The sequence below is a fragment of the Petromyzon marinus genome, chromosome 26, assembly GCF_048934315.1.
Source record: "Petromyzon marinus isolate PM22_M1 ecotype Great Lakes invasive population chromosome 26, UKy_Petmar_22M1.pri1.0, whole genome shotgun sequence".
NCBI lineage: Eukaryota > Metazoa > Chordata > Hyperoartia > Petromyzontiformes > Petromyzontidae > Petromyzon > Petromyzon marinus.
In genome coordinates this window covers 9,503,930-9,530,607 of record NC_133692.1, presented here as the reverse complement: position 1 = coordinate 9,530,607, position 26,678 = coordinate 9,503,930, and the positions used below count along the sequence as shown (strand labels likewise).

The 26,678-nt window shown below is 48.8% G+C and overlaps 2 protein-coding genes and 1 long non-coding RNA gene across 3 annotated transcripts; all 3 read right to left on the bottom strand.

Moving 5' to 3' along the window:
* Positions 1-6,289: 6,289 nt before the first annotated feature.
* LOC116946247 (uncharacterized) lies at positions 6,290-18,252 on the bottom strand. Its single transcript, XM_032961261.2, has 4 exons — positions 12,363-18,252; positions 9,960-10,084; positions 9,005-9,208; positions 6,290-8,448 (listed from the first exon to the last, which is right to left on the bottom strand). The coding sequence occupies exons 1-4, from the start codon at positions 13,034-13,036 to the stop codon at positions 8,114-8,116; spliced, it is 1,338 nt and encodes a 445-aa protein (XP_032817152.2). The 5' UTR covers positions 13,037-18,252; the 3' UTR covers positions 6,290-8,113.
* Positions 18,253-18,378: 126 nt separating this feature from the next.
* ISOC2 (isochorismatase domain containing 2) lies at positions 18,379-25,757 on the bottom strand. The gene is made up of 6 exons (XM_032961260.2): positions 25,668-25,757; positions 23,346-23,520; positions 22,908-23,120; positions 21,946-22,016; positions 20,494-20,611; positions 18,379-19,433 (listed from the first exon to the last, which is right to left on the bottom strand). Exons 2-6 carry the CDS (start codon positions 23,469-23,471, stop codon positions 19,350-19,352), a joined length of 612 nt encoding a protein of 203 aa, XP_032817151.1. The 5' UTR covers positions 23,472-23,520; positions 25,668-25,757; the 3' UTR covers positions 18,379-19,349.
* Positions 19,825-20,487, bottom strand: LOC142929193 (uncharacterized). Its single transcript, XR_012945412.1, has 2 exons — positions 20,220-20,487; positions 19,825-19,949 (listed from the first exon to the last, which is right to left on the bottom strand). It is a non-coding gene; the product is annotated as an uncharacterized LOC142929193 (long non-coding RNA).
* Positions 25,758-26,678: the final 921 nt, after the last annotated feature.

The following is a 26,678-nucleotide window of genomic DNA, read 5'->3' as shown; positions in this document are numbered from 1 at the left end:
GTTTTGTTTACATATTAGTGTTAGAGACAACCTATATCTGTGTAATGTATCTGTAGCTTAGTTTTAGAATTCGTGCTGCGAACAAACTGGAGGCCAACTGCCCTAGCCGATTTGCATTTCAGAGAATTTAATATTCAGATTTGATTTCATATCGATTTTATGTTTTTATTCCTCATGCGATACGGTTATTTTTGTGCGCTGATTGCCTTTTGCTTAATTGTTGTAATTGATTTCACTTGTGTATTTCTCATTATTTTGGTGGCAGATGTCACTTTTGCAAAGGGGACTTATCCTGGTCCCTTCAGCTGTCTCGTGGTTATACAAAGCGAACTTGAAACTATAAAGAGTCCAATGTAAGGCAGTGATGCTGTACACGTGATGCATCTGAATGGATGTGTGCACTCTCAACTGTGGTCGTCCGATAGAGAGACTAACATCCGGCGTAGGAATGTGGAATTTCCACAACTGGCTCAGGGCTGACGGCCAGAGGTTGAGCACCATCCCATTGCTCATTTGAGCATGGAGACAATTTGGCTGTTGACTTTGTTCCGTTATGCAATGCTTTTTTGTAACGTTCCATGATTGCACCTCCGATTAGCACGGCTGCCTATGTACGGTGCGAAAGAAGCTCAACATACATGCATTCATAATTTATAAATACATATCTACACACGTGCTTGACACATAAGACATTTTACTTCACCAGCTAAGAGCCTCATGAGATGCACATCCAGTGTATATTTAGCTGTGGAGACATTTGAAATGCAACGGGTGCCAGTTCAGATCTGCTCTAAAATCCCCGTTTTTATGATTTTAGGAACATTGCCAAATTGACATCCACTTTGTCTGATTAGCATCGGTCAACATTCCCCCGCATGTTCTGGCATTTTTCAGAATGTTCGCAATTATTCAGTTTAAGCAAACACAATTATCTCTATGCAATCTGGACATCCTTTTCTAAAAATATAGAACTCGCTTTTGAATCGTAAATTCAGTCCATGCTTCTTCACAACAGAGGCTACGGGAATGGCTCCACGAGTCCTCGTGATAAGCGCTCGTCTCGCGCGATTCACGTCCGCGTCCGCGTGTGACCCCCACCGACCCCACCGAATCACGGCACCACCACCACGAAAACCACACGGGTCCCCACTCAAAATGGCCCGCCACGTAGTTGGCATCTCCAGTTCAGCCTCCTCGCTCGGAGAGTTTAACGACCGCCTCGACCACGCTACGTTAACCCCTCTTGATTAGGCAAGTGAGTTCTTATTTCAGGCTTTATTGCGAGCTATGCTTGCGTGCAGTTTAGCAGACACGCCGCACATAAATCATTCGCCAATGGTCTACAATGCAACGTGTGGAAATGCAATGGTCTCTCTGTGCGGAGAGCTGGCCGGCAGCGTCGGTGTGAGCGTGCAGAGATATGAAGAGGAGCGGTGGTGCAGCGGTCAGCGCGCTGCGCTATGAATCGGTTCCCGCTCACGGGCCAACACCGGTGACGATCTGAAACGCTCCTGGACCTCCCCGAGGTCGACTCGCCCAGTCGACTCAGTGGCCGGCGGTTCGGTGTGTAAACATCAGCAATGAGGAGACAAATTCGGCCGGGCGTGGGTGATGGCCCTCCCTCGTGTGCCGTGCCACGTCTTTTATCGGCGCTCGCGAACAGCCCTTGCTCCAACAGTCTGGGGAGATCATTGTGTGAGTGTGGTGAGCAGATCATCGCTAAAAAGCAGTTTGAGCGAAGCGTCCTCTGTTGGTGAATTCAGTCACGCAAAGCTGTGTTGGTCAGAAATGTTATCAGCACATTGGCTATTATCGTAAATAATACATCGAGGTTATTATTCGATACAGATTGTGGCATACACCTAGATATGCATACCGCAAATACACGAATACACGAACACACGCAAAGACTAATATCCCCCGTATAGCCTTAACAGACTGTTGGGGCAAGTGTTGTTAGCGAACACCTATGAAGACTGCCACGGCACACGAGGGGGTGGGTAACCAGCACCACGCCCGGCCACCTTTGTCTCCCCAGTGCTGATTGCTACGCGGCGCCACCAGGTACTCATTTTCGGCTGTGCCTACCTAGGGGAGGTTCAGGACCGGTTCAGATATTCGTCACTGACGTTGGTCGCAAGCGTGAACCGAACTTTGGTCGCCGGGCTCGTAGGGCAGTGCGCTAACCTGTGCGCCACCGCTCCGCGCACACAAAGACACCGTGCTTTGTGAGCTGGCACGTTACGTAATGAGCGCCGCGGAGCGTGATACAAAAGTGCGGTGTAAGAATTCCCAAGAGGGCGTTGCACTGTACCAGCACCGTACTCGCACTTCCTTTACCCAAGACAATCCTGAGCCTCAGGACTCATTTGCAGGAGGGTCATGCTCGGGGCGATTTAGCCAAATCATTTTTTTATTAGGTTGGATAACATTTATTGGTGTGGGAGGTAGCTGGAATGCCAGAAGCGTTATTCAGCTGGCACCAATTCAGCTTTTCAGCCACTGGCTCTCCGCCGGTCAGTCGACTCCTTTTGACTCCTTCGTCGCTACCACACTCCGTGGTTTCTGTTCCCGTGCACTTCACTCGTTGATTCCTCCGCCCATGTGGAGGAGTGTGTCTGCCAGGCACCGTTTTGTCTCATCCATCATCGCACTGTGTTCGACCGCACAACAACCCACACCCCCACTCACTCACCTCACCGCAGGTCACCTCACTCCTCTCTCTCTCTTCTTCCTCCATCACATTGTTCTACGACTTTCGAACCGGACCTCTCCCGCGTCCCCTCCCACCACATTCACCAACCCGCACTGACCAGCATGGTGAAGTATGGTCAAACAACTCCTACATTAGATCGAGAGATCGTGATGATGCTGGCTGTAATCATCTCCAGCGAAACGCCGGCACCCATGTGAATGTTGTGAGATCGCTCTCCAACAACAACAACAACAAACGCCGGTGGTGCTGCTGAACCCGAAATAATTTGGCCGACGTTTCATTCACGGGACACTTTTATTAACTGGCTGCGTCGGGTGGCGGAGGCTTTACGGCACAAATTGTTACACTACCTAAACTAAAAGGGCTGAACATTATTGGCATTAGAGCACCGTGCTATGGCCATTGCTCGCAACATCGCCTATTGGGTTTATTTGTTTATTTAACGGCAGTGGTATTGACGACTGTGTTCAGTGTTCTGTTGCTCACTGTTGCGATATCACTCCGCGTTTATGGCTTTCTAATGCGACCAAAATATCGGCGATATCTTAACCACATGCAGGTGCTTATTTGCACAAATTGCTCACTAATGAGCATCTCGTTTCGCCAGAGTTCCATTTGCTTGGGTGAAACCTCAGACGATTCGGTGGAAGAGGCGTGTAGGCAATGCCCTGTGCTTGCGGGAGACTAATTAACCTGCACGTTTTGCTGACGGGGTTGATTTCAACATCTGCGCGGTGCAATGGATGCGTCACAAGAATATCCCCAAAGGACCCTCCTGTGCCCTTACAGCTCTCCTGTGCCTCGTGCCTTTCTCTCCTCGCACATCCACAAAAGTGTCTCCCCCCCCCCCGACACAGAGGACGACCTGGCATCGAGGCAGCCAACGAGCTGAGCGCTAATTATTTGTTTTGAATTCTTTCATCGCGGTCGCTCAGCAGAGCCCCCAAGCCCAGAAACAGCCAAGCAGCCAGCAACAGTCAGCACTATTAAAGGCTTTGCTAGTAGACTTCGCTGTTTTTTCCTGGATTTTTCTGCTTCTTGTTCATGTTTTTTGTTTGTTGCGGTTGCACCCGATTCAAGAGCCGCATGGCTCACAGGGCTATACCTAATAAATGAAACTGAAAACATGAAAGTGAAGATAAGAGTCGAAACGTTTCCTGAATTGAGCAAGAATATTTAACAGCAACAAAAACGCCTGTAAAGAAAATGAGATAAATATGCAATGTTCACATTAGGTAGGTACGTTTTTTTTAATTTTATTTTAAAAGCTGATTAACTCTTAAGTGAAGTTCGCGTTTGTTGTTGGTCCGTCGCCTAGGGCTGACATTTGCTTCATCGGTCGGGATCATTGTGTTGGGGACGGAACGTCGCGTTGCCTCGCAAGAAATTCAACGCTGCAAACCGCGGTGATCAAACTGCAAAGTCGCCATAGAGCAGTCTGCCGTGACCTCTGCTGGAACGGAGCGGAATCGCTCGGGGTAGAGGGAATGTCGCGAATGTCGATGGTGAGCGAGGGTGGTTTAGAGTGAGTTGGATGACCCTGATGTTCTTGCTGGTATCCCCATGAATTTTCTGACTCTTCTGTTCATCATCTATCCGGCTCCATAGTTACCACGGGTAGGGTTTGCCAACTGTCCCGGGTTTCCCAGGATCCTCGGCCTGCTGCGGTGGTAGTCCTGTCGCCCTGGGAAAGCTTTAAAAAAATCTTCCCGGGACGTAATAAGTCCCGTTTTTTTTTCTCACGTGCATCGTGTGAAGACGCCGTTTGTGGACGATTCGTTCACAATCAGTTCTCCGCTCTCTCGCTCTCTCTCTCGCTATTGTGAGATATTCTTACTCCCACTATGTCCCGCTTGTTTATTTTATTGTAGCTCAGAGTTGGCAACCCAAGTAGAAGGGGTTTAAGTTAAACTCACCCACCCCGTCCCATAAAGGGTGAGCCCCCTCCCCTGCCGTCTCCACCGAACAAGTAAAAAAAGAATTTCGTGCAATATTTAACAGCAGTGAATGTGTGTTCTTGGGCACAGCATGGAATGCAAGCCCATTGCACTTAGCCTGCCATAGGACGTCAGATCAGCTCCCTTTCAACATTCAGATCACATGCACGTTCTTGTTTGCTGCTGCTGCTCTTTGCCGATATGTGCGAGGGTTGTTTTGTGCATGCGTAACGCTGTGTGAAACCCAATTATTGTTATCGCTCTCATTGTTCCCCGGACTTTCTTGGATGTAGGGAGCATGAGTGAGTGAGTGCTTGATGTTGAACCACGTGCTCCATGCTCCGGTCACCCCCGTGCTCTCAGTCGGGTTTTTTTCTGTTAATCTGTGCTCTTCTTGTACCGGTTTTTTTTCCCAGTTATTTTTTAAATTATTTTCGCGTGATGTTTTTGCGGGCGATGCATTTTTTTTGTACGATTTTTGAGATGCAAATTTGCGTGAATGACGATATTTAAATGATTACACTGTATACACAGGGAGGATTGAGAGCGCTATCGAAGCAGAATGCGGTAGACACGGGCAGGCCCCATCGCTCCTCAAAATCTGTTTAGCGTTTGGCATTTGGGTTGAAGTTTTTTATTTTTTTGAACCATCGTATGTACGTACGCTGGGCGTCTTTCGCACCGTACGTAGCCAACCGTGCTAATCGGAGGTGACTGCGTTGTGTGCCCCCCACTAACCCCCCCCCCCCCCCACACACACACACTCATCTGCAGGGCTGCGTCCATTTCTCATGCGGCTATCGACTGCCTTCACCACGGGGCGATCCCAAGCCGCACTGCACCGTGCATGCTCGCGCGTAGCGGGCACGGGCACAGCCCGCATCTCCATCCACTGCTGGATGAGGGCATCCCCACGCCGTGCGGGTCGTGGCGGTTATTTGACCGAACTCGATACTGATTGAGTGAAGGTGGGGAGCATCGATTTTTTGAAATTGCAGCACTGCTATCAACATACCGGGGATGTGTTCCAGATTTTAAGATTAATCAGAATAATAATCTGGCCCGGATACGACATTTCGGATGGTCCAAAAAAATAATGTCCTGTTTCCGATTTTATATCACTCCACTTTGTGTGTGCTTTTACCGCGAAAAGTGGTGTCACATGATGTCGGATGACGTCACTTTTGTAAGCACGAAAGCACGTTTGAATTAATACGTCGTGGAAATTATCTGTACATCCAGAAAAAAACGTATATATCTAAAGTTGTCCTTCAGAAAAAAAATTAATATATTAAATTTCGCCATGCAAAATGTGTCATCCAAAAGCTCATCCGAACATCATAGCCCCCTCAGCAAACTACACACATGCTGTACATGATGGTCACTCACCCGGGCACTCCACACTAAACATGGAACGTTGGGGCCAACCTTAGTCCAACCGTTCCAACCTCAATGCCAATGTTTACTGGGTATCCAGGCTCGATGTTGTTTAGCTTCTTCCAAGCTCCAAGGAGGCCGCAAGAATTCCGGGTTTGTTTTTGTCAAGGGCTTGGTAGTGTCACTCAATTGTGGTTTACCCGGGGGGAAAGCTGGAGGAAATCCCTTTCATCATCATCATCCACACATTGTATAAAGATTAGTAATCTACGTGATGCTTTATTAAACAAAAAAACACGACAGCCCTTTGAATAATAATAATAAATGAACAGAGATCGTTAATGGGAAAATGTTAAGCGAGGTATTTTATCACTCAACCAATAAAACTTAATTTCTTTGATGCACCTTTCTTAAATCCAATGTGCCTGTACATCAAATTATTATCCTCCATAACACTTTAAAACCATGCAGTTAAAATAGCACTTGGGTTCATCTGCAACCGTACATTTTGCAACACTAATTAAATATTTATCTGTAAATGCCAGGCTACGTACACGTATATATACACACACCTATGTAAAAACACAGAGTAGTTTTTGTGTAGTTATCGGTGACCGGGACAAGATCATCTCAGTATCTACACACGTCCATCTGATTTAATCACACGGCCCACAAAAATAATTCACTTTTACCCCACATATAGAATAAAATTTAACTTTGGTCCATCAGCCTATGGGGCTTCTGAATCAGTGTTTCCCAGCAGCATCGATTGAACCCTGTACAGGTTTCAACTTCATTAGACCTCCTTTGCCAGTACCAAAATGTAATAATAGGGTTTTTCCCCTTTTTTTCCGGCATCAAAACTGAAACCTTTTTACAAGGATTCATGTCTGCATTAACCACAATACCTGCAGTCAAAATGCAAACAAAACACATACTATGATAATATATGCATTGTCCTTGAAACTGATTGGTCCACACCAAGGGACGTCTTTCTTTTGAGCCTCGACCCAATTGGTGCTCGACCAGAGGACGTCAAAAGGCGTACAGCTCAAAGACAATGCACTATCAAAGTAATGAGGGCTTGGGGTGAGCATCTACATCATTAGACCTCCTTTGCCAGTACCAAAATGTAATAATAGGGTTTTTCCCCTTCTTTCTGGCAACAAAACTGAAACCTTTTTACGAGGATTCATGTCTGCATTAACCACAATACCTGCAGTCAAAATGCAAACAAAAAACTACTATGATCATATATGTATTGTCCTTGAAACTCACAATGCATATATTATCATAGTATGTTTTTGTTTGCATTTTGACTGCAGGTATTGTGGTTAATGCAGACATGAATCCTTGTGAAAAGGTTTCAGTTTTGTTGCCAGAAAAAAGGGGAAAAACCCTATTATTAGGTTTCAACTTCTCCACGTCTCACCAGCAGGGACGTGGCTTGTTTAACAATCGCTGTTGGTTTTTCTGGGATCACAGGAGGCAATGAACACCCGGACACTGTGGGGCCAGTTTAGCAGAGAACTGTCACAAAGCAATACAAAAACAATAAAGTGCAGTCTCCATCTCGTATCATTCATTCCATCTCTCTCTGGTCGATTTTCTATGAAGAAGGGCCAATGCTCGAAACGTCGTCCGAGTCTAATAAAAAAATACACCGCACTGAAAACAGATCTCATTGTGCAGCAAAAAAGAACAAGTGGCAAGCTAAACAAAAACGAAACCCTGTCGCTTGTTTGAGTAACCCAAATAACGCGGCATCAAAAGGTAAAACCAAAAATTTGAGGTTCAGTTCGGGTAACTGAATTAATGGGATGTGTTTAAAACTTGGCAGATTGCTGCCCTCTGCTGTGTGAATCGGGGGACACCTGAAGAAGGGATCTCAGAGGTAGCTCTGTGGTATCCACTTCAGCGCGGACCAGCCTCCGACTCAACCGGTTGCGCAACACCTCTTCGAGAGATGCCAATGGGTTCCTCGTTTGATGGCGCGACGGCGATAGCAACAAACGGGATACCAATTCGGGGGGGGGGGGGGTGGGAACTACAACAACGTTTTAAAGTTGGAGGAGCCCCTGTTCTACACGACGACCTCTCGCTTTGAGTAGGTGGAGTGATACGCGCGGGTCGGCCCGGGGTTCAGCTGCTGAGTGCTGTGGTCCACGGTTGTAGACCTACGACCCTGCCAACGTGTGTCTTGCGGGGGCTGGGCGCCAGCCGAGGGATCCTGCCACCGAAACCCCTCGGGGTCCGGATACATCTTGGTCATTCGGAGTTTGCAAGGGGTCCCGCGTCCCGCTTGCTGGTGGCGACGGGGGTAGGGGGCCCGCGGGAGGCCCTGGATCACGGGGGGCCTTCCTGCTGCTCGCCCTGAGCAGCGGCCCTGATGGCGACACCTGAAGTCATCATCGTCGTCTTGTGTGGCGAGAGGGGGGGGGGAGATGAGAGAGCGAGAGAGAGAGGAGGGAGAGAGACATGGGAAAGGAAATGATGTAGTTTCAAGTTTACTGTATTTTGTATAGCCAGCTCAGTCTAATTTGGTTCACTAAAATGACAAAAGCAAAAGCAAACAAAATCAAGCGCAGCAATGAAGCAAATAGAAATGAGAGCAAAAACAACCGTGTCGCGTGAGAAATAGATGATATTGGATAAACATGAGTCAGTGTCAAATGATAAAGTCGCTGTTAGCTTAATTCGGCTCGGGCAGATTTATTTTTAGACTGATTATGGTAAAATTCCGATTTAAGTTACAGCAACGTTAAACAGATATCGGGTGACTACATGGAGAAATTAGCACCGCTGAACACATTGGAGTATGCTGCTGCTTATCACGATGAAGACTTGGCGAATTGCAATAATACTGCTGATAATAATGATTATGCCAATGATTTGGATAACAATGCTGCTAATGCCGCTGTTGCTGTGGCTGATGATGATGTTGACGATGACGACGAGGATGATGCGAACTCACCGAGCGAGTTTATGGAGGACACGCTGTGCCTGCGTCGCTTGGGGGAGGCGTGCAGGGTCTCTATGGTGGGCACGGACAAGGGGGGCATTGGGGGCATTGTGGGCATGGCCGTGGGTGGGTGGTGGGGGCTGTGCTGCCCGGCCAATGCGTTCTGCACAAAGAACGCCGCTCCTCCATACACAGCGGCACCCAGCGTCGATGTTTCTAGGAAAACATCATCATCGTCACCATCCTCATCATCGTTAGGAGCAGCGACAGAAACAGAGGAAGCAGCACAATCATCATAAGCAGTGGCAACAGAAACAGCTTCATTGGCATCAGCTTTATCATCATCATCAGAAGCAGCAGAAGCACTATCCTTTAGCATAATTAGCAGAAAGAGCAGTAGTACCATGAACATTATCATCGTCATCAATATAATCGTGATAACCAGCATAAGCATAATAACACACTTTAGCTTTAAATAGCAATAATTCCCAGGTCATCATCGTAGCCATCACTGTTACCATAATCGTCATCGTTAGCGTAGTGGTGCGGTCACTGGGTGGCAGCAGAGCAGTGCACACGAGGGGGTGGTTTCCCTGGTTTAGGATTCACCCGAAAAATCCGTGAAAACCGACCCCAACACTGGATTTCGGACGATCCAACACAGGTTGTGTTTCAGTTTGATCCGAACGTGTGACGTCACCGGGGGAGAGCTATAGATCTCATGGCGTCACGTCCGCCCTTCTGCCAAACGTGGTGGCACTGTGGCATGGTGATTTGGAAAGGCTGCCGAGTTGAGGCAGATAGGTTGAGCCTCCCAGAAACGATTTTTATTTCAGATGAGGCAAATCGGACATTGCAGACGCCACGTACTACGTGTTGAAACGATCTCTCTCGCTTTGCTAAGGGAAGATTTGTGATACACTAATGAGGACAGTGATGGGGGAAGTGGAGAGAATGTGGAACCTACCACATGGAAACTCCGCAGAGGTGGTTGTTGTTGTTGCTGCTGCTGCTGCTTTTTCTTCTTCAGTCCCTGCACATTGCAGGATCTGCATCCCCAGCTGTCCTTCCTGCTGTACTATCTCCGAGAGCCTTGGGGGGGGGAGGAGGAAGAGCACGGTGGATAGGTGCAAGGGGAGACAGAGGAGGATGCATTGTAACTTCATCAATGCCATTGTTCTAGAGGAGTCTATTAACTTTCCCGATTCTGGGTAGTAATTGGATTGCATTATCAATTGTCTTTGAGCAGTTACAAAAAGTTGCAGGTGGCACACGACCCCTATTACATTACAAGATACTCTATATCAATAGAAAATGCATCAATGTGTACATGAACAATTCAATGCAAGTATTGAGATTGTAACCATGTGTATTAGTCATCGGTGCACTGATGTATAGTTACGCCTCCAATGTTCTTCGTAAGCAATAGCGTTGACGACTTCACATCATCATCACAATGATGATAATCATAGGCGGGAGCAGTTTCATTGCCTTCATCATCAACTTCATCAACATCCTCTCCATCACTAACCACCTCCACTACCATGTCATCTCAATCACCACGCTTCAACCACCTTCATCACCACCACCACCATCACCTCATTTGTATCATTAGTCATTTAGTCTTTTGCGTCGATTGTATTCCAAGCATGCTCGAGGCATCAGGTCAGTATTCGAAATTATTTTACCAAACTAAAAGAGCGAAAAAAACGATTTACGTGATTCATTTTTTTGTAGGCCTACCGCGCTGGGATGATCAATTCGCTCCACTCGAGACGCAGGTTTAATCGTCACGGGCAGTGGCTGACACCCGGACAACTCCACACCAGAATGCTGGTGCCTGCTCATTGTCTCTCGGCCCGGCCAGCGCGCCGCTGGCACGCCCGTCGCTAAACCATCACGAATCCATACATATTTGCACCGATATTTATTTGAGATGATTTAAAGAATTGAACCGTGGGGGGTTCGGTGGCTGAGCCTTCTGCCCCCCCCCCCCGACACGAGGGCGGCTGGGCACCCTCCACCGCCTACGACGCTACGGAGATCACCACGACGACAAGAGACAAAGATCCCCCGTGCAGCCTTTACAGACTGGAGGAGCAAGTGCTGCTAGCGAGTAGCTCCTGTGAAGGCCGGCGCTGTCGCACACGAGGGGATGTTTACTCAGTGGCGATGTTTACACACCGTACCAGCTACTCATTTGAGGCCGAGTCGACCTAGGGGAGGCCCAGGACCGGTTCAGATATAATCGTCACTGGTGTTAACCGTGAGCGGGAATCGAACACGGGTTCGTAGCGCAAGCGCGCCAACCGCTGCAGCACCGCACCCCAACACCCACAACAACAAGTGCCGGATGAAGCGAGTGCGGGGCCTGTAGCGTGATGTTTATTAAGGGGCCCTAAATAAAATAAAAAAACACGTAAATATTAAAACACATAAATGTTTAACTTGCATAGTAAAGCAATTGTATTTTTTCATTTGCTATACAGCCAGATAATACGACAAATCGCTAACCTTTGACACCCAGTCGTTCGTAAAAGTTGAAGGCGGTATAGTACTATAGTAATAGAGCAAGTGCAGAATCGCTGAACCGGAATTGATAGCTTGAAATGATTTAGCGCGGGGCCCATGGGGGGCCCGTAGCAAATGTAGCTATATTATTTGGGTCTTTCGGTAAAGTCACGTAGATAGTCTTCTTGGTTATTTCGGTAAAGTCACGTAGAAGGGAAATAATAAAATAAAACAATAAAATAAAATTATCACGACGTTTCGGCCACAACACAAGCAGCTGTCTTCAGGTGAAGGAACAGAACTGTCGGGACGACAGCGTTCCAATGAACACTGCTAAGCTTGGCAGCGTCTTTTAAGCTGGGTGGGAGGAGCAGAGCGCCTTGACAAAGGAGTTTACATATCAACAGAAGAATTTAGCATTGAAGTAGCTAAGTTAATGTGATAGATTAGCAGGATGTTAAAGTCAGAAATTAGCATGTAACTGGGAAATTATATTAAACATTACATGACTGAAAGGTACTAAGAGATTAGCAGGATGTTAAAGTGAGAAATTAGCATGTAACTGGGAGATTAGCATGATGTTAATAACAACAAAAATACTACGACGTTTCGATCGCAACACAAGCGCCCATCGTCAGGACGAGGGGTGACTTCAAGCTTTCGTGACTGCAGGAATTTATATTCAAAGAACCTCTACCTACGTGCCCTTTTACCGAAAGACCCAAACGAATATGAATTCCCTGCAGTCACGAAAGCTTTAAGTCAACGCATGTGGCTACTTTTGCTACTGTGATAACCCGGCGCTAGCCCGCAACCACCACCGCCGCCGCCGCAACCACCACCGCTCACACTCCGACACCTGCTCGCTCGGCCGATCTCCCGTTCCGCCGCCAACTTGCGCAGCCCGATCCCCGCGAACACCGCCCCCACTACGAGCAGGGCGCCCACCCCGCACGCGGCGATCACGGCAGCGTGTGGCGCTGCGCGTTCGTGCTGCGGGTGGCGTTTGTCGTGCGTGACGGAGCCCGCAGCGCCGCCGGCGCCCAGGTGCTGCTCCACGTCAGCCCAGCCCGGTGAGTCGTAATTGTTGCACGACCGCTGGTTCAGCTTCTCGCGCAGGAACTGGCAGCAGAAGCGAAAGCCGCAGGTGCCGCAGCAGTGCGTGTAGGGCTTGGTCAGGCAGTCGAACGGTGCGTCCCACTGGCCCATCACGTCGTAGTAGCCCCTGCAGGTCTCAACCGGCTCCTTGATGATCGCCGGCACCGCCTCTGCCTCCTCCTCCTCCTCGGCGCGTGTCTCCTCCATCCCTTGGCCATGTTTATCCCTGCCGTGCTCGTCTGCCGCTGGGATTGGTGGTGAGACTTCGTGCAGTGTGCCGATCGGATTGATGGCCTTGCTTCTGCTGCTGCTGCTGCTGTTTGAGGTTCGGCGAGATGCAGGAGAGGCGGCCGAGCTGATCTGGAGGTCGCCCAGACTCAGGATGATGGTGGTCGTCGTCATCATCGTGGTGGCTATCACCGCCACCATCATCATTTTCAACACCGACACCGTCGACTGGAAGGTTCTGTGTCGTTGCTGACGCTACCACCACCAGGACGCGATCACTGGATGGGAAGACTGAGCAGCACCTTGTTTAGAGTAGGAGGAGGATGACATGTAGATGAGTGAGGGTTCGATTTGAGGTCCGGATCCAAAATGGACCGGGCTCACAGCTCCACACGAATCTTCTGATGAACGACACCAGATTTGTTATATAGAGAGATAGACATCCCACTCTCGCTGCGTGATCCACAGTCTGTGACACCAACGCACCCTGTCAATGCCCCCCGCAGGGCAGGCAATGCCCTTCCCCCCCAATCGAAAGGTCAGACAGTCGCCCAACGCACTTCCAACACGTGTACCACCCTCATTCACCCAGTCGGTGCCGTATCGCGTGCAGTTGCACTGCCTACACGCTCGATGGATGCGCCACTGAACACAGCTACAGACGTACCCTGAATGATTTGGTTCGTGAGAGCTGTAATCCATGACCAACAGCACGAATACACACACGGATAATGCAAGGGGGCGCCACGGTGGCTAGGAGATGTTAACTACCTCGCCTGGTATACAGGAGGTCGTGGGTTCGATCCCGACCCTGATGCCTGCTGCTGCTGTATATTTGGAGTTTGCGTGTCTTCTCTCTCCGTGCTCGCGTGGATTTTTCTCCGGGTCCTCCGGTTTTGCCCTCCACATTTATGAAACGTGCGTTTAGAGTATTTGGCTGCTATACATTTTCACATGATAAGCCACTTCTTCGTATTTGGTTATTTCGGTAAAGTCACGTAGAATGAGAATAAAATAATAAAATAACACAATACAATTCTCACGACGTTTTGGCCACAACGTAAGCGGCCGAAACGTCGTGAAAATTTTATTGTTATTTTATTATTTTATTCTCATTCTACGTGACTTTACCGAAAGAACCAAAGAAGATGAATCCTTGCAGTCACGAAAGCTTTAAATCGAAATATAAGCCACTTCGTTGAGCTGTCATTTGTGGCCACATCGCTCTTGGAAATGAGCTATATAGCTCAGTGGGTCTTACTTGGTAAAATAATAAATACAATGTCGAGTACAAATTACTTTATAGCCCCACTCAAGTCGCATGGTTATCACATAATTCACTGTTACTGGCCACATGGAGACATTATCACCGCTGAACGGATGCCACATCGGGTGGTACTGACGAGTGAGGCATCCGCCCTGTGGTCATGCACTGTGCGGATGGCTTCATCAGTTTGCACTGAAAGGGGGGGGGGGATATATCGAGTACTGTAAGAGGTCCCCATCACTCTATGCGGTAGTAGATGCGTTCCAAAAAAGGGCGCACAAAGCGAAACCGCACGAGGAGACAGCTGCCCGCCGAGTAGTACACAAAAAGATCCCCCGTGTAGCCTGAACGGACTGTAGGGGCAAGTGCTGTTAGCGAGCACCTATGAAGGCCGGTAACGGTACACGAGGGGGTGGGTGGCCAGCACCACGCCCGGCCGCATTTGTCTCCCTAGTGGTGAAGTTTACACATCAGCTGAGTCGACCTAGGAGAGGCCCAGGACCGGTTAAAATCGTCACTGATGTTGGCCGTGAGCGGGAATCGAACGCGGGTCACCAGGTTACACTACCGCTCCCCACTAGTAGTACACACACACCACAGCACACACAGTACAGACACAATACACACACACCACATCACACACAGTACACACACACCACAGCACACACAGTACACACACAATACACACCACAGCACACACAGTACACACACAGTACACACACACACCACAGCATACACAGTACACACACACCACATCACACACAGTGCACACACACCACAGCACACACAGTGCACACACACCACAGCACACACAGTACACACGCACCACAGCATACACAGTACACACCACAGCATACAATACACACACCGCAGCACACACAGTACACAATGTCCGACCACATAGCCGCATGTGAGCGAATTCAAACCGCATAGTATATAACGACTTAGGGATAGAATGAGTTTCGATTTAAAGCTTTCGTGACTGCAGGGATTCATCTTCTTGGTTCTTTCGGTAAAGTCACGTAGAAGGGAAATAATAAAATAATAATAAAACATATTGTTAATAAAACATTGTTTTATTTGTATTATTTTATTATTTCCCTTCTACGTGACTTTACCGAAAGAACCAAGAATATGGATAGAATGAGGTTAGCAGCATATACGTGAAAATCGCACTAACTGAAACAACGTAAAGCGAGGGAAACCTGTATATGAAAACAAATAGTTAAAACTACGTACAGCATTTAGATGGTATAGCTGCACCGAGAGAGCATGCAGAAAGTAACGAACACACAGATGAAAAGAAGAGGCATGTGAATGGAGGGTAGAATAGATTTTGCTAAAATCGAGGCTATTCACAGCAATATTGCGCAAACATTTAAACAAAAAACAATTGTATTGGAGAAAATAATTGCACACAGATAAGTGGAGAAGGCACGAAACATCTGAGACCTGTGGACAATACGATAACCAATGGGAATGTACCACAGGCCGTTAAACAGCGACTTAGCGAAAAACTCCGAGAAAACCACAGTATAGGCAATGCGTATATTGTACTGCTGTCGCACCGTACGTAGCCAACCACTCCAGTGGCTTCCTCATATCGGAGTTTCATGCGATGGTTCGTGCTCCTTGACGAAATGAATAACAAGTTCACGGAGCAAAGAGGCACAAATGTAGAGACAATTGGAAAACACGAGGGCGGTGCGCACAGTACATAGTTGTTAAAGTCGCAGGTCAGTGCGGGTTGCAGAACTTCATGGCACTTGCCGCGAAGTCTGTTAAGGCTATACGGGGGACCTTTGTGTGCGCGTGTGTGTGTGTGCAGATAATGGAACAACGCAGGGTGTGAGTGAATAGTGAATGAGAAAACAAATCCATTGGCCTACTTGTGACATCCAGATCGATGTTTTCCCCTCGAGTTATTTGTTTCAATATCGCAACCTTGGTCCTGATTCGACCTCATTGAGGCTCATCAGCAACGTGTCGCCTTCAATCGGGCCGCGTGAAGAAATATCGCAGCATGGCACCCGGCCTCACTTCCTCCCAAGCGGGTGATGTCCACACCGTACCAGGTACTCGCTTAAGGCTGAGTTCACCTAGGGGAGGCTCAGGACCGCCACTCATGTTCGCCGTGGTCAGAAATCAAACTCAGTTTTTTGTCCGGATGTTTCGTCGTGCAGTGCACTCGCCCCTGCACCACCGCTCCCTATGTATACAAATGTAATGGGTTCAACTGAGTCGCAGATGTAGACTTGGAGACAACACACGGGATAACTTCCCCTAAACAGAATAACAACCTATGGTGGTCACCACCAGGCTAACTACACTAGTTACAACACTACACTAGTAACTACACTAGTTACAACACTAGTTACAACGTAACTTCTACTACGGCCCAGGACCCACAGCTTGGGTCCGGGTCCACGTGTTGGAGACTCGGAGAACGTAGAACGTGGACGAAAGGTTCTTCAGGATGAACAACAACAACTCCGGTCCCTCTGGGGACCCGGCTGATATTCTCTACGGCGTGGCCGGCTCCGCCCTTGGCCACGCCCACCTTCCAGAATCCTCGGGAAGGATCTGGGTCCCAGTCACGTGACCACCCCATGGCCTCGAGTAACCCCATCCTTCGGCCGGCACTCACACACCCTGTCCTGTAGGGGCTGGCACTGCACGCCAAGCGTGGTGCCATCCAGCGCTATCACTCAGCGCTCACTGGGGCCCCTCTAGGGCCGGTACTACAACCACACCGCTGTGGTGTCTGTGATGTCACTACACCGCACGCCGTGCCCCTCTAGGGCCGGTACTACAACCACACCACTGTGGTGTCTGTGATGTCACTACACCGCACGCCGTGCCCCTCTAGGGCCGGTACTACAACCACACCGCTGTGGTGTCTGTGATGTCACTACACCGCACGCCGTGCCCCTCTAGGGCCGGTACTACAACCACACCGCTGTGGTGTCTGTGATGTCACTACACCGCACACCGTGCCCCTCTAGGGCCGGCACTGCACGTTGACATTCCGCGATGTCACTACGCATATATACATTAGTAACCACGTGGACACCCACTTACATAGTACATGGACCTCGGGCTGATGCATGGGGCGTGCGCGCCGCACCCACGGATCGAACCCAGCTGCCTGGGGGTGCCAATAACGGGAATGGAAACGGGCAACATGCGCATACAAAGAGAAAGATCCCCCGTATAGCCGTTAACTGACTGTAGAAGCAAGTGCTGCAAGTGAGCCAAGCCCAGCCGCCTTTGCCTCCCTAGTGGTGATGTTTTACACATTGAACCAGGGACTCATTTGAGGCCGAGTCGACCTAGGGGAGGCCTAGGACCGGTTCAGACAATCGTCACCGGTGTTGGTCGTGAGCGGGAATCGAACTCGGTTCGCCGGGTTCGTAGCGCAGTGTGCTAACCACATGCGCAAACACCCATATACACACAAAACGATCCTGCTCCATGCAGCCTTTATAGATTGTTGGAGCAAGGACTGTTAACTGGCACCACACAAGGGCAGAGTTGGCCACGAGGCTGCGGTGTGGCCAGTACCATGCCCAGCCACCTTTGTCTCCCCGGTGCTTATGTTTTACACCTGACAACGGATACTCATTTCAGGTTAAGCTGATCTATGGGAGTCCTAGGACCGGTGCTTACGTCACTCGCCACTGACGTTTGCTGAGAATCGAACTCAAGAGGTCACTGGTTCGATTCGATAACCCAACGTGGCCATTAAAACCGTGCTGGTTTTCAAGTGGGCCCCCTCCCCCGTCCTCTGACCCCACCTCTGTCCACGCAGCAGTATAAATGGGAATGCTGCAGTTTAGGCGATCGACGGATGACGTGTGGTGGGGTAAAGTGCAGGCACGCGCGCCTCTTCCAACGCATCCGGTCAATGTGGAAGAGAAGACCAAATGCCCTTTAGAGTTCGCTCGAGTGGAGGCCCTGCCACCAGCAGTGGCGGAAGGGAATTGGACGGCCCCATCTTTGCTTTCTCGCGCGCGCACGCACAGTACAATTCCTCGGGAAGATCACAGCGTGCGGAGCAAAACGTCGGACACCATGCCGAACGCACGGTACAACCCGAAAACACATCACAGAGGTATACAGCACAATCGCAACAACCTACACAGTATCCCTGGTATTTACTGTATACGTGCGTGCACTTATGAATGCAGGTGGGCGCTGTGCCAATATTGTCTGGTGCAAGCACAGTTACATAACACGCGCTTTTTACGAGGGATCGAAATACATTAGATAACCAGTGAAGTGAATTCAAATCTAAAATATATTTTATTGTATTGCTTCGTTTACCGCGGTAATGCTGGCCGAAACAATTAACACCCTTTATATTGACCGCTTCAACAATTAAATGTGGGGTTCATGATAGGGGGCGTCAAAAATACTGTTAATACTAATTGCCATTTATTCATGAATGCTTCACTGATTCTCAAGTAAGACCTTAATTTTCACGACAGTCCATGTTAGAATGATTGGCCAATTTGTTAGCTATTATTTTGCTCGGAGAAAATCTACACACACACAAGGACAAAATGCTCCAACAATTTACTTTATGTACTGTCCCTTTTAAGTGACGAGTTATTGGCGTGGTCATTGATGGCTAGGCAGAAATAATCAACTTACAATGTAATTACAGATGGCTGGTTTTAACCCATGTAAAGGAGAGAGCCTGGCAAAGTCAACAAGTCTTTTCAAAAGATGTGTGGCACAGCGAGTTAACAAACGTCTGATTGGTTTGGTCTGAATAGTTGCTACAGTGTTAATATGTAAAAATGTAAAAGTTTAGGGCTTCAATCAACCCCAAAAAATAACAAAACATTTAAATGCAGCGGCATGCCAGCAGAAGAAATTCCACATCCCAATATGCTGGTAGCAGTCCCTCGAAAGTAGATCCACTGCTGGCTTTCCAAAAAAATGTTACTCATATTCATAAGCCCACTAAAACGATAGTGTGTTGATTTGACCTTCAAATGAGATTTCATCTCTCGGATATGAGTGTGAATGGAGCCCTCTAGCCACAGAATCAGCCCTATATTTGAAACGTATATATGCATACATACATGCAATCATACATGCATGTACATTGCAGATTGTATTTCTGCATTAGGAAACAGTTAATCACGCGTGCATTTGAGCATCGTTAATTTAGATGACAGCTCTTTTTTTTCTGACATGGCAGTCGACCGCTGCTCGTGTTGCGAATCGTTCCGCTGCTTTAGTTCAACGTTTTTCAGCAATGGGAGCTCCTCCAAACATTCCCAGAAGCCCCGTGTCTGGAACTGGTGGAGCTAATAACTTCTGTACCTGTAACAGAAATGGAAGAAAAGTGTTGAATTGAGTCAGGGCATAAGACTGGATGTGTGTATGTGTGTGCGTGTGTAGTGACATAGAATTGGTCATGTAGCAGCACAGTGCTGGCTGCTGGTGGGGAAGGGGATCTGCAGCTTACGGCAGCCCTGACGACAGCAGGCCACGTGATACACCAGAGAGGGATCTCAGTGAAAGGTCACGGAAGGGGCGCACGGTGAAAGGTCACGGAAGGGGCGCACGAGGAACCCGCGTGGCCGGGGGCGGAGCCAGGCCACGCTGACAGTAAAAGAGGGGCTCCTGGAGGGGACCTCGGGGCTGTCGTGTGGAGTGGGGGGATCCCCGTCGTGCTGCTGCTGCTGCTTGAGACTTCGCCGTTCTTCTTCAGTCGTCTTCGTCTTCACCATCTCGGCGTCGCCAGTCAGGCAGTCTACCAACTGTCCTGACTGGGAACCGTAGTCGGCTATAGACGGATTATTCGATTTGTTAACTCGTAAGGCCGTATTCTTGGTTCTTTCGGTAAAGTCACGTAGAAGGCAAACAATAAAATAATAAAAATATAAAACAATAAAAGGCCGTGTTAATAAACAGAGTGCCTTCAACTCTTAGTGTCTCCGAGTCAGTCACTACACGTGAATACCAAACGACTGGACGTGTCTGTCTGGTGGGGAATGGTGGCACACTGCGCTAAGAACCTGGCGACCTGCGTTTGATTTCCGATCATAGCTAACATCAGTGACGAATATTTGAACTGGTCCTGGGCCTCTCCTAGGTCGACTCAGCCTTGAATTGTGAAGTGTGTAAACATCAGCACTGGGGATAAAAAGGTAGCCGGGAACAGCGCTGGCCAGCCACAACCCTCGTGTGCCGCATCAGCACTTGCCCCAACAGTCTGTTGAGGCTATACGGAGGATCTTTATCTTCGTACATATGTGTGTGAGTCTGTGCATGACCATGTGTGTCTGTGCATGACTATGTGTGTCTGTGCATGACTATGTGTGTCTGTGCATGACTATGTGTGTCTGTGCATGACTATGCGTGTCTGCGTGTGACGTGCCTCCCGGAACTTGGGGTGCTTGGCATCGCACAGGAGCTGCAGGATGATGCACTCGCTGGTCGTGATGAAGACGCCACTCTGCTTCATACGCTCAAACGCTATCAGCCGGTCCACCTGGCTGTGAAGGCATCGCACGCAGCACCGCTTATATCGTAGAGGTGTCATGTTTTGACAAATGCCGCTGAATGGGTGGATACTCCAATTCATTCAGCAATGGTCAAGAGGTCAAGACGATTCTCAAATAAGGAGAATTCATTATCTCAGTCTGGTCACCAATGACTGCACACAAACACATCATGTTAAACTGGGATATTGAGTTAATATGGCCAAATTAAAGTATCAGTTTGAATGCCATACAGTGAAAACTTATCTGTAGCAGGATATGTGAGAAGTTTATCCCCGAGTGTGAATGAAAAAGTTAGCCTCAAGGCATCTCAGAAGTAGTTCTAATATCTGTAATTCCTGTAAATATAAAATTAGTAAGTCACCCCTGATATCTCAAGGCACAATAAAATATCTATTTTGCTCAATGTATTATCTTGTATTGTGATGTATTGTAGATGTTTTGGTAATACACAGCTAGTTAAACTGCATCTACCATCTCCTTAACTGTCAGATTCCGACTCGGACCACCATAACTCTCTCTCGACAGCCTCCCCATATCCCTCATCTCCCAACTTCAGATGATCCAAAATACCACTGCAAGACTCCTCACCCGTAAACAAGACCACATTAGCCCAATACTCCGATCCCTCCACTACTTCCCGATCCGATCCAATCCTGGATCAATCCTGGATCTACTGGACATCTGTGAAAAAGAGCTCATAGGATTCGTCCAGTATAAGTACATATTCAGATTATGATTCAATGGCAAGATCGATCCTCTATGAATCCTGCCTACTTCTCTCCTCTCATCTCACTCTACTCCCCTCCACACACTATCCTACATCTTCCTTCTCATCTCTCTCTACTCCTCTGCAAGCACTCTCATACCTTCCCCGTCATTCAATTCTACTTTTCTCCACACAATCTCCATAATCTCACCTCTCTGCTAACGTCGCTAACTCTCCACTCTAGAAACAAAGGCTCTCATCGTATGCGCAAAAAAGCCACTTTTGTTATTCATCTGCATTTGACAGATCCGTCATGTCTCCGTTGTTCTGAAATCCTCGGCACACTTGTATGTAATTTATGCTGTTCATGAAACCCACATACACCTGTACTGTGCACCCTACCCTTCACCAACATGCCCTAGCCAGTGTGAAGTATGGTCAAACAAGCCCCAGAACCAATAAGACCTGGAGAGGCTGTCATCCAGCAGTGGATCAACAAAGTTATAAATAATTATCATTAAGGGGTAGTGTGCAATGACATTTGAGAATTCTGTCTAAGTTACACAACCACCGTGTTGGACTCTTGATGAATGAGCATATTATGCTGAAGGTAATCAACCTGCGAGCCGAACAGGCGTCGGCGATCAGGTGTACATCAACGCCTCGCTCCAGCAGGTCCAGCGCAGTCGCCTGGCAGCCATCACCAGGGCAACCATCGCCATGGCAACCCGTGATCGCCATAGAGTGAGAGGGTGTGGGGAAATAGAGTCGATACAGGAACACACGCAAATAACTTAACACAACGTAACATTGGCACGCACAAGCCATTCAATACTATGCAGGTCACGTTGTTATGACCTGCATAGTATTAGTTTGTAAAAAGCCATCGACGGTTGTGCTACTATTGAAATTGGCACCCACAATAGTAATAATAATGTGTTGTTTAAGTTGTATATGGAGCATCGTTCATGTAAATTGCATCTCACAATCACTGAGGCAGCAGTCAAGCAGGAAGGCAGCCAGGCAGCGAGCCGGCACCAACAATTGCCCATCCAAGGCCTTATTCAGGCTCAGCCACACTATGCACCCACGATGCGATCTAACGATATCCGGCGCATTCCAGGTGATTCACTCGTGGGCAATGAATTTCAATTTCGGCATCCACAAGCGGAAACATGTCGACCCTCTTGCACGCAACTCTACGAGAGAACCCCGGAGCGTAAGAGTTGACACCAATCGACGAACAGGCACATCCGTCGTCACGCTCGCTACCCACGACGACCGAATTTATGAAAGATCCCTCGGTTTGATCTTCCATGAAGCTCAGGGTCCACCCTAAACCACATGCGCAGAAACCATGGCAGCAGATGCGGATACCTGATGCACAAATGGAACGTAAAAAAAAAAAACTCTCCAATAGTGTGCGACTGTGGCCATCCAGAACAGACCGTACAACATACAAGGGACGCAATGCCACCGCAGCGATACACTTCGCCGCTCCTGATGCGGTTGTCCGGCTCGACCACCTGCAACTTGAAATCGCAGTCGTTGCTCTGCATCTACATCGGCTGCCCCCCTCACCATGACGCACGCCTGCGCCTCGATTCCGCACAGCACCACGGAGCGCGGCGCCGGCAACGTCTCCAGCAGCGCCAGGACCTCCGGCATGACCATGCTGAGCGACGTCTTGGGGAAGGTGGGCAGGTCCGTCGCCCCCAGCTCGGATACCGTGGGGCCCAGGCCATCCGGGTACTGCTCCGTCACGACGGCACGCACCCCCAGCAGCCGCGCAGCCTGCAACGGGCCGTTCGGTGCTTGTGTTTATCGTCGTGGTCTTTTTTTTCTTACCCCCCCCCCTTTCCAATTTGATTCGGCGTAGTTTTTTGTTTGTTGTTGTTGTTGTTATCACCGACCGCGCTATCGACGCAATTGCGCTTTCGAGACCCCCTCGTCCGCGTGTGAATTTTGCGCGCCCGTGTGTTGCGCGTGCGTAACGAGCTGTGCTTTGGCGACGTTCACTTGCAGTAGTCGCGCGGACGTTTGCACGATCTCGGGGAAATAGATGACCCTGTTGCGGAACCTCTCCTGCATGTCGCACAGCAGCAGCATCGTGCGCGCCGGCACCAGCTTCCCCAGACGCAGCATCGTGTCCGATCGCACACGCCGACACGCACACGGGATGTCACCGTGTAGCCTTCAGAAAAACACAAGCAACTTTGGCACGGAGGCAGAGGCAACCACAGACATGCGGGTAAGGCGGCCAGAGCTGGCACCAACAAATTATAAAGCGCCGTGGCCCTGTACTTGGATGTATGGCCAACTACATGTACAAAGGCAAAGACCCCCCGGTATAGCCTTCAGACTGTTGGGGCAAGTGATGTTAGTGAGCACCTATGAAGATCAGCACGGAGCACGAGGTAGGGCCAGCACCACGCTTGGTTGACCTTGTCTCCCGAGTGCTGATGTTTACACACAGCACCAGCTAATAAAGGCTAAGTCCATCTAGGGAATGCCTAAACAAAGTTCATATACTGAACACTCACACAGTAGCACGCAGATACACACACCAACCCATCTACATACATATGTAGTGACATGGAATGGGTCACTACGTAGCATAGCGTGGGTTGCTGGCAGAGAAGGGGATCTGCAGTTGCAGCAGCCCTGTCTGTCGCAGGTCACGTGATAAGCCAGAGAGAGGGATGTAGGGGAAAGGTGATAGAGGGGGCACGTGAGGGAAGCCCGGGAACCGCTAGTAGGTTCTAGAAGGGGGGCGTGGCCGGGGCGGAGCGAGGCCATGCTGGGAGGATAAAAGGGGACCCCGAGCGGAGGCTCGTGGCTGTCGCTTGGAGTGGGATCCCGTCGTGCCGCCGAAATCTTCGCCGCCGTCTTCACCATCTCGGCGTCGTCAGTCAGGAAGTCTGCCAGCTGTCCTGACTGGGAGCTGTAGTTACCTCTTGTGAAGTGTGAAGGCTGTTCATAGAGTGCCTCCTACTCCTAGTGTCTCTGAGTGCGCCACTACACATACATGACCACAGATGCAATCCAACGCACGGCAACACCCACCCACACGCAGAATTACACATCTGAAAGTTATGAGGGTTGTTTTCAACTGGACACATGGCTTTAAATTTATCTTAAATGCAATCCACATGTACACATGTATGTGTATGAATACCGTACTAATGGGGCGCGGTGGTGTAACGGAGACCCGAGATCAATTACTGCTCGCGACCAGCACCAGTGACAATGATCTCAACCGGTCCTGGGCCTCCCCTAGGTCAACTCAGCATCAAATGACTACCCTAGTGCGGTGTGTAAGCATCGCCACTGGGAAGGCAAATGCGGCCGGGCGTGGTGTTGGCCACCCACCCCCATCGCGTGCCGTTGCTGACCTTCAGAGGTGCTACTCGCTCACAGCACTTGCCTCAACTAACGAGAACTGTACGGTACGTTGAACTTCTTTCGCACCGTACGTTAGCCAACCGAGCCAATCGGAGGTTATTTGAGGGGGTGGTGGTGGAGGGGGACGACGACGACGACCTTTATGCTGCGCACGAACCAAGCCTGCGTAATGTTTAACGCGGTATTCTGCAACTTATAGATGAGACTCCGTGTCGTTCTGAGCGCACTGAGGGACACCCGGGAGGTCGAAAGGGGTCAAACGCCTCAAAGGCCACGCAAGTAACAACCCCATGTGGTCTAGCCTCCCACGCTTCCCGAAGGCCTGAATTAAACTCAGAAGCGTTGAAATATAAAACAGGTCCCTGCAGGGTGGGCTGGTAGGAACATTGAAATTTTGCGCAATTGTATTTTTACACCCCAACAACAGCACGAGATTTCACTTCGTTAAAGTATTGAAAGGGGACGGACGGACGGACACATTAATCTATTGCAAGCTGGTACACTCAGTTTACAACTTCCTTCCTACCAGTATAAAAAGTTGACTATTTAAAGGGGTTTAACAGGTCGCGCAGCCTCTGAAAAACCCGAGCAGGTTTTCCGACGATAGCAAATGATTACCACTCCTATCAGTGCGACCCAGACCCTTATTGGTCACCCCGTGCCCCCTGGTAAATCTCGACGTTCGTCCTACAAAGTCTCCTTCACAAGGCAGAAACACAAACACACACAGCCGTAAGTTTTATTCATTCTGGCTCCGGATTGAAACGGCTGCACGCCGTATGGGGCCTGCAAAACTCAATGTCCCTGTACAAGAATACGGGGTAAACCGTATGGCACGTTATGAATTACTATTGTTGCAGTTATAAATAAATAGTTGTTGTTACTAGTCGCCTATTATCATTTGTTGGGGTGGACCGCGAGTCGCGCGCAACTCACCCAGCGACCAGCGTGCAGCTCGGACCGATTACATTAATCGACAAACGATTCCAACTCTCGATTCCATCTATTCGTGAATCGTTTGTTTAATTTAACCTCCCCCCCCCCCCCCCGCGGTACGTGGAGTATGCAAAGTGACCCGCGCGCCAAAGAGCGTCCGACGCTCACGGGTTTCGCAAATCATCGATTATTTAAACACGGGGGTTTTTTTTGGTGTTTGTGCGCTGCGTGATGGGAATCGACGGAGCTGGAATTAATCGGCATCTTCGATCTGCGTCAACGATTCCTAAATTGGGTTCAATGAACTAGAATCCTCTCTTCCCATTGGTCCGAGAGCCGGTGACGTCACTATCGTAAAACCCATGGCGAGATCATCGCTCTGCGAGCCATTCGGCTCTTGAATCGGGTGCCACCACAACAAGCAAAACAAAAACTAAAACACGAACAAGAAAAACATCTTAAAGTGACTATGTGTGTGACTGTGCAAACAGAAAATCCATGACAAAAAAACCAGCAAAAATATTCCTGAAATAAAGCACCGTACACCAACAACGCTGCTGTCTGCAAAAACAATCCCTGTGGGATGCAAGTCAAACAACAACCACAGGAAAACTTAGATTAAGGCCATCAGTCTAACTCCGTACTACAACAAAACAAACATGTTCAAACAAAAAAAACGTTTTCGAAATCACCAACAAATAAAGCCATAATTGCAATGTAACAGTGATCAACAGGGACTGTGACCGAATTTTTACAATAAACTACATAAATAACATGTACCACCAAATCCTAAGAGCCACAGCTGGCTGCATGAGTTACTCCACAACAGAAGCATCAGTCGGAGTATCACATTTTTCAATGCACCTTTAAGATCAGCACGCTAAATCAACGTACAGATAATAAATTTTGTTTTAAAGCTTTCGTGACTGCAGAATATACAGATAATACTTTGCAGCGTGTCATCCGGAGCGAAACATTTTATTTTATTTTACGCCAGTGAATAGCAGTGGC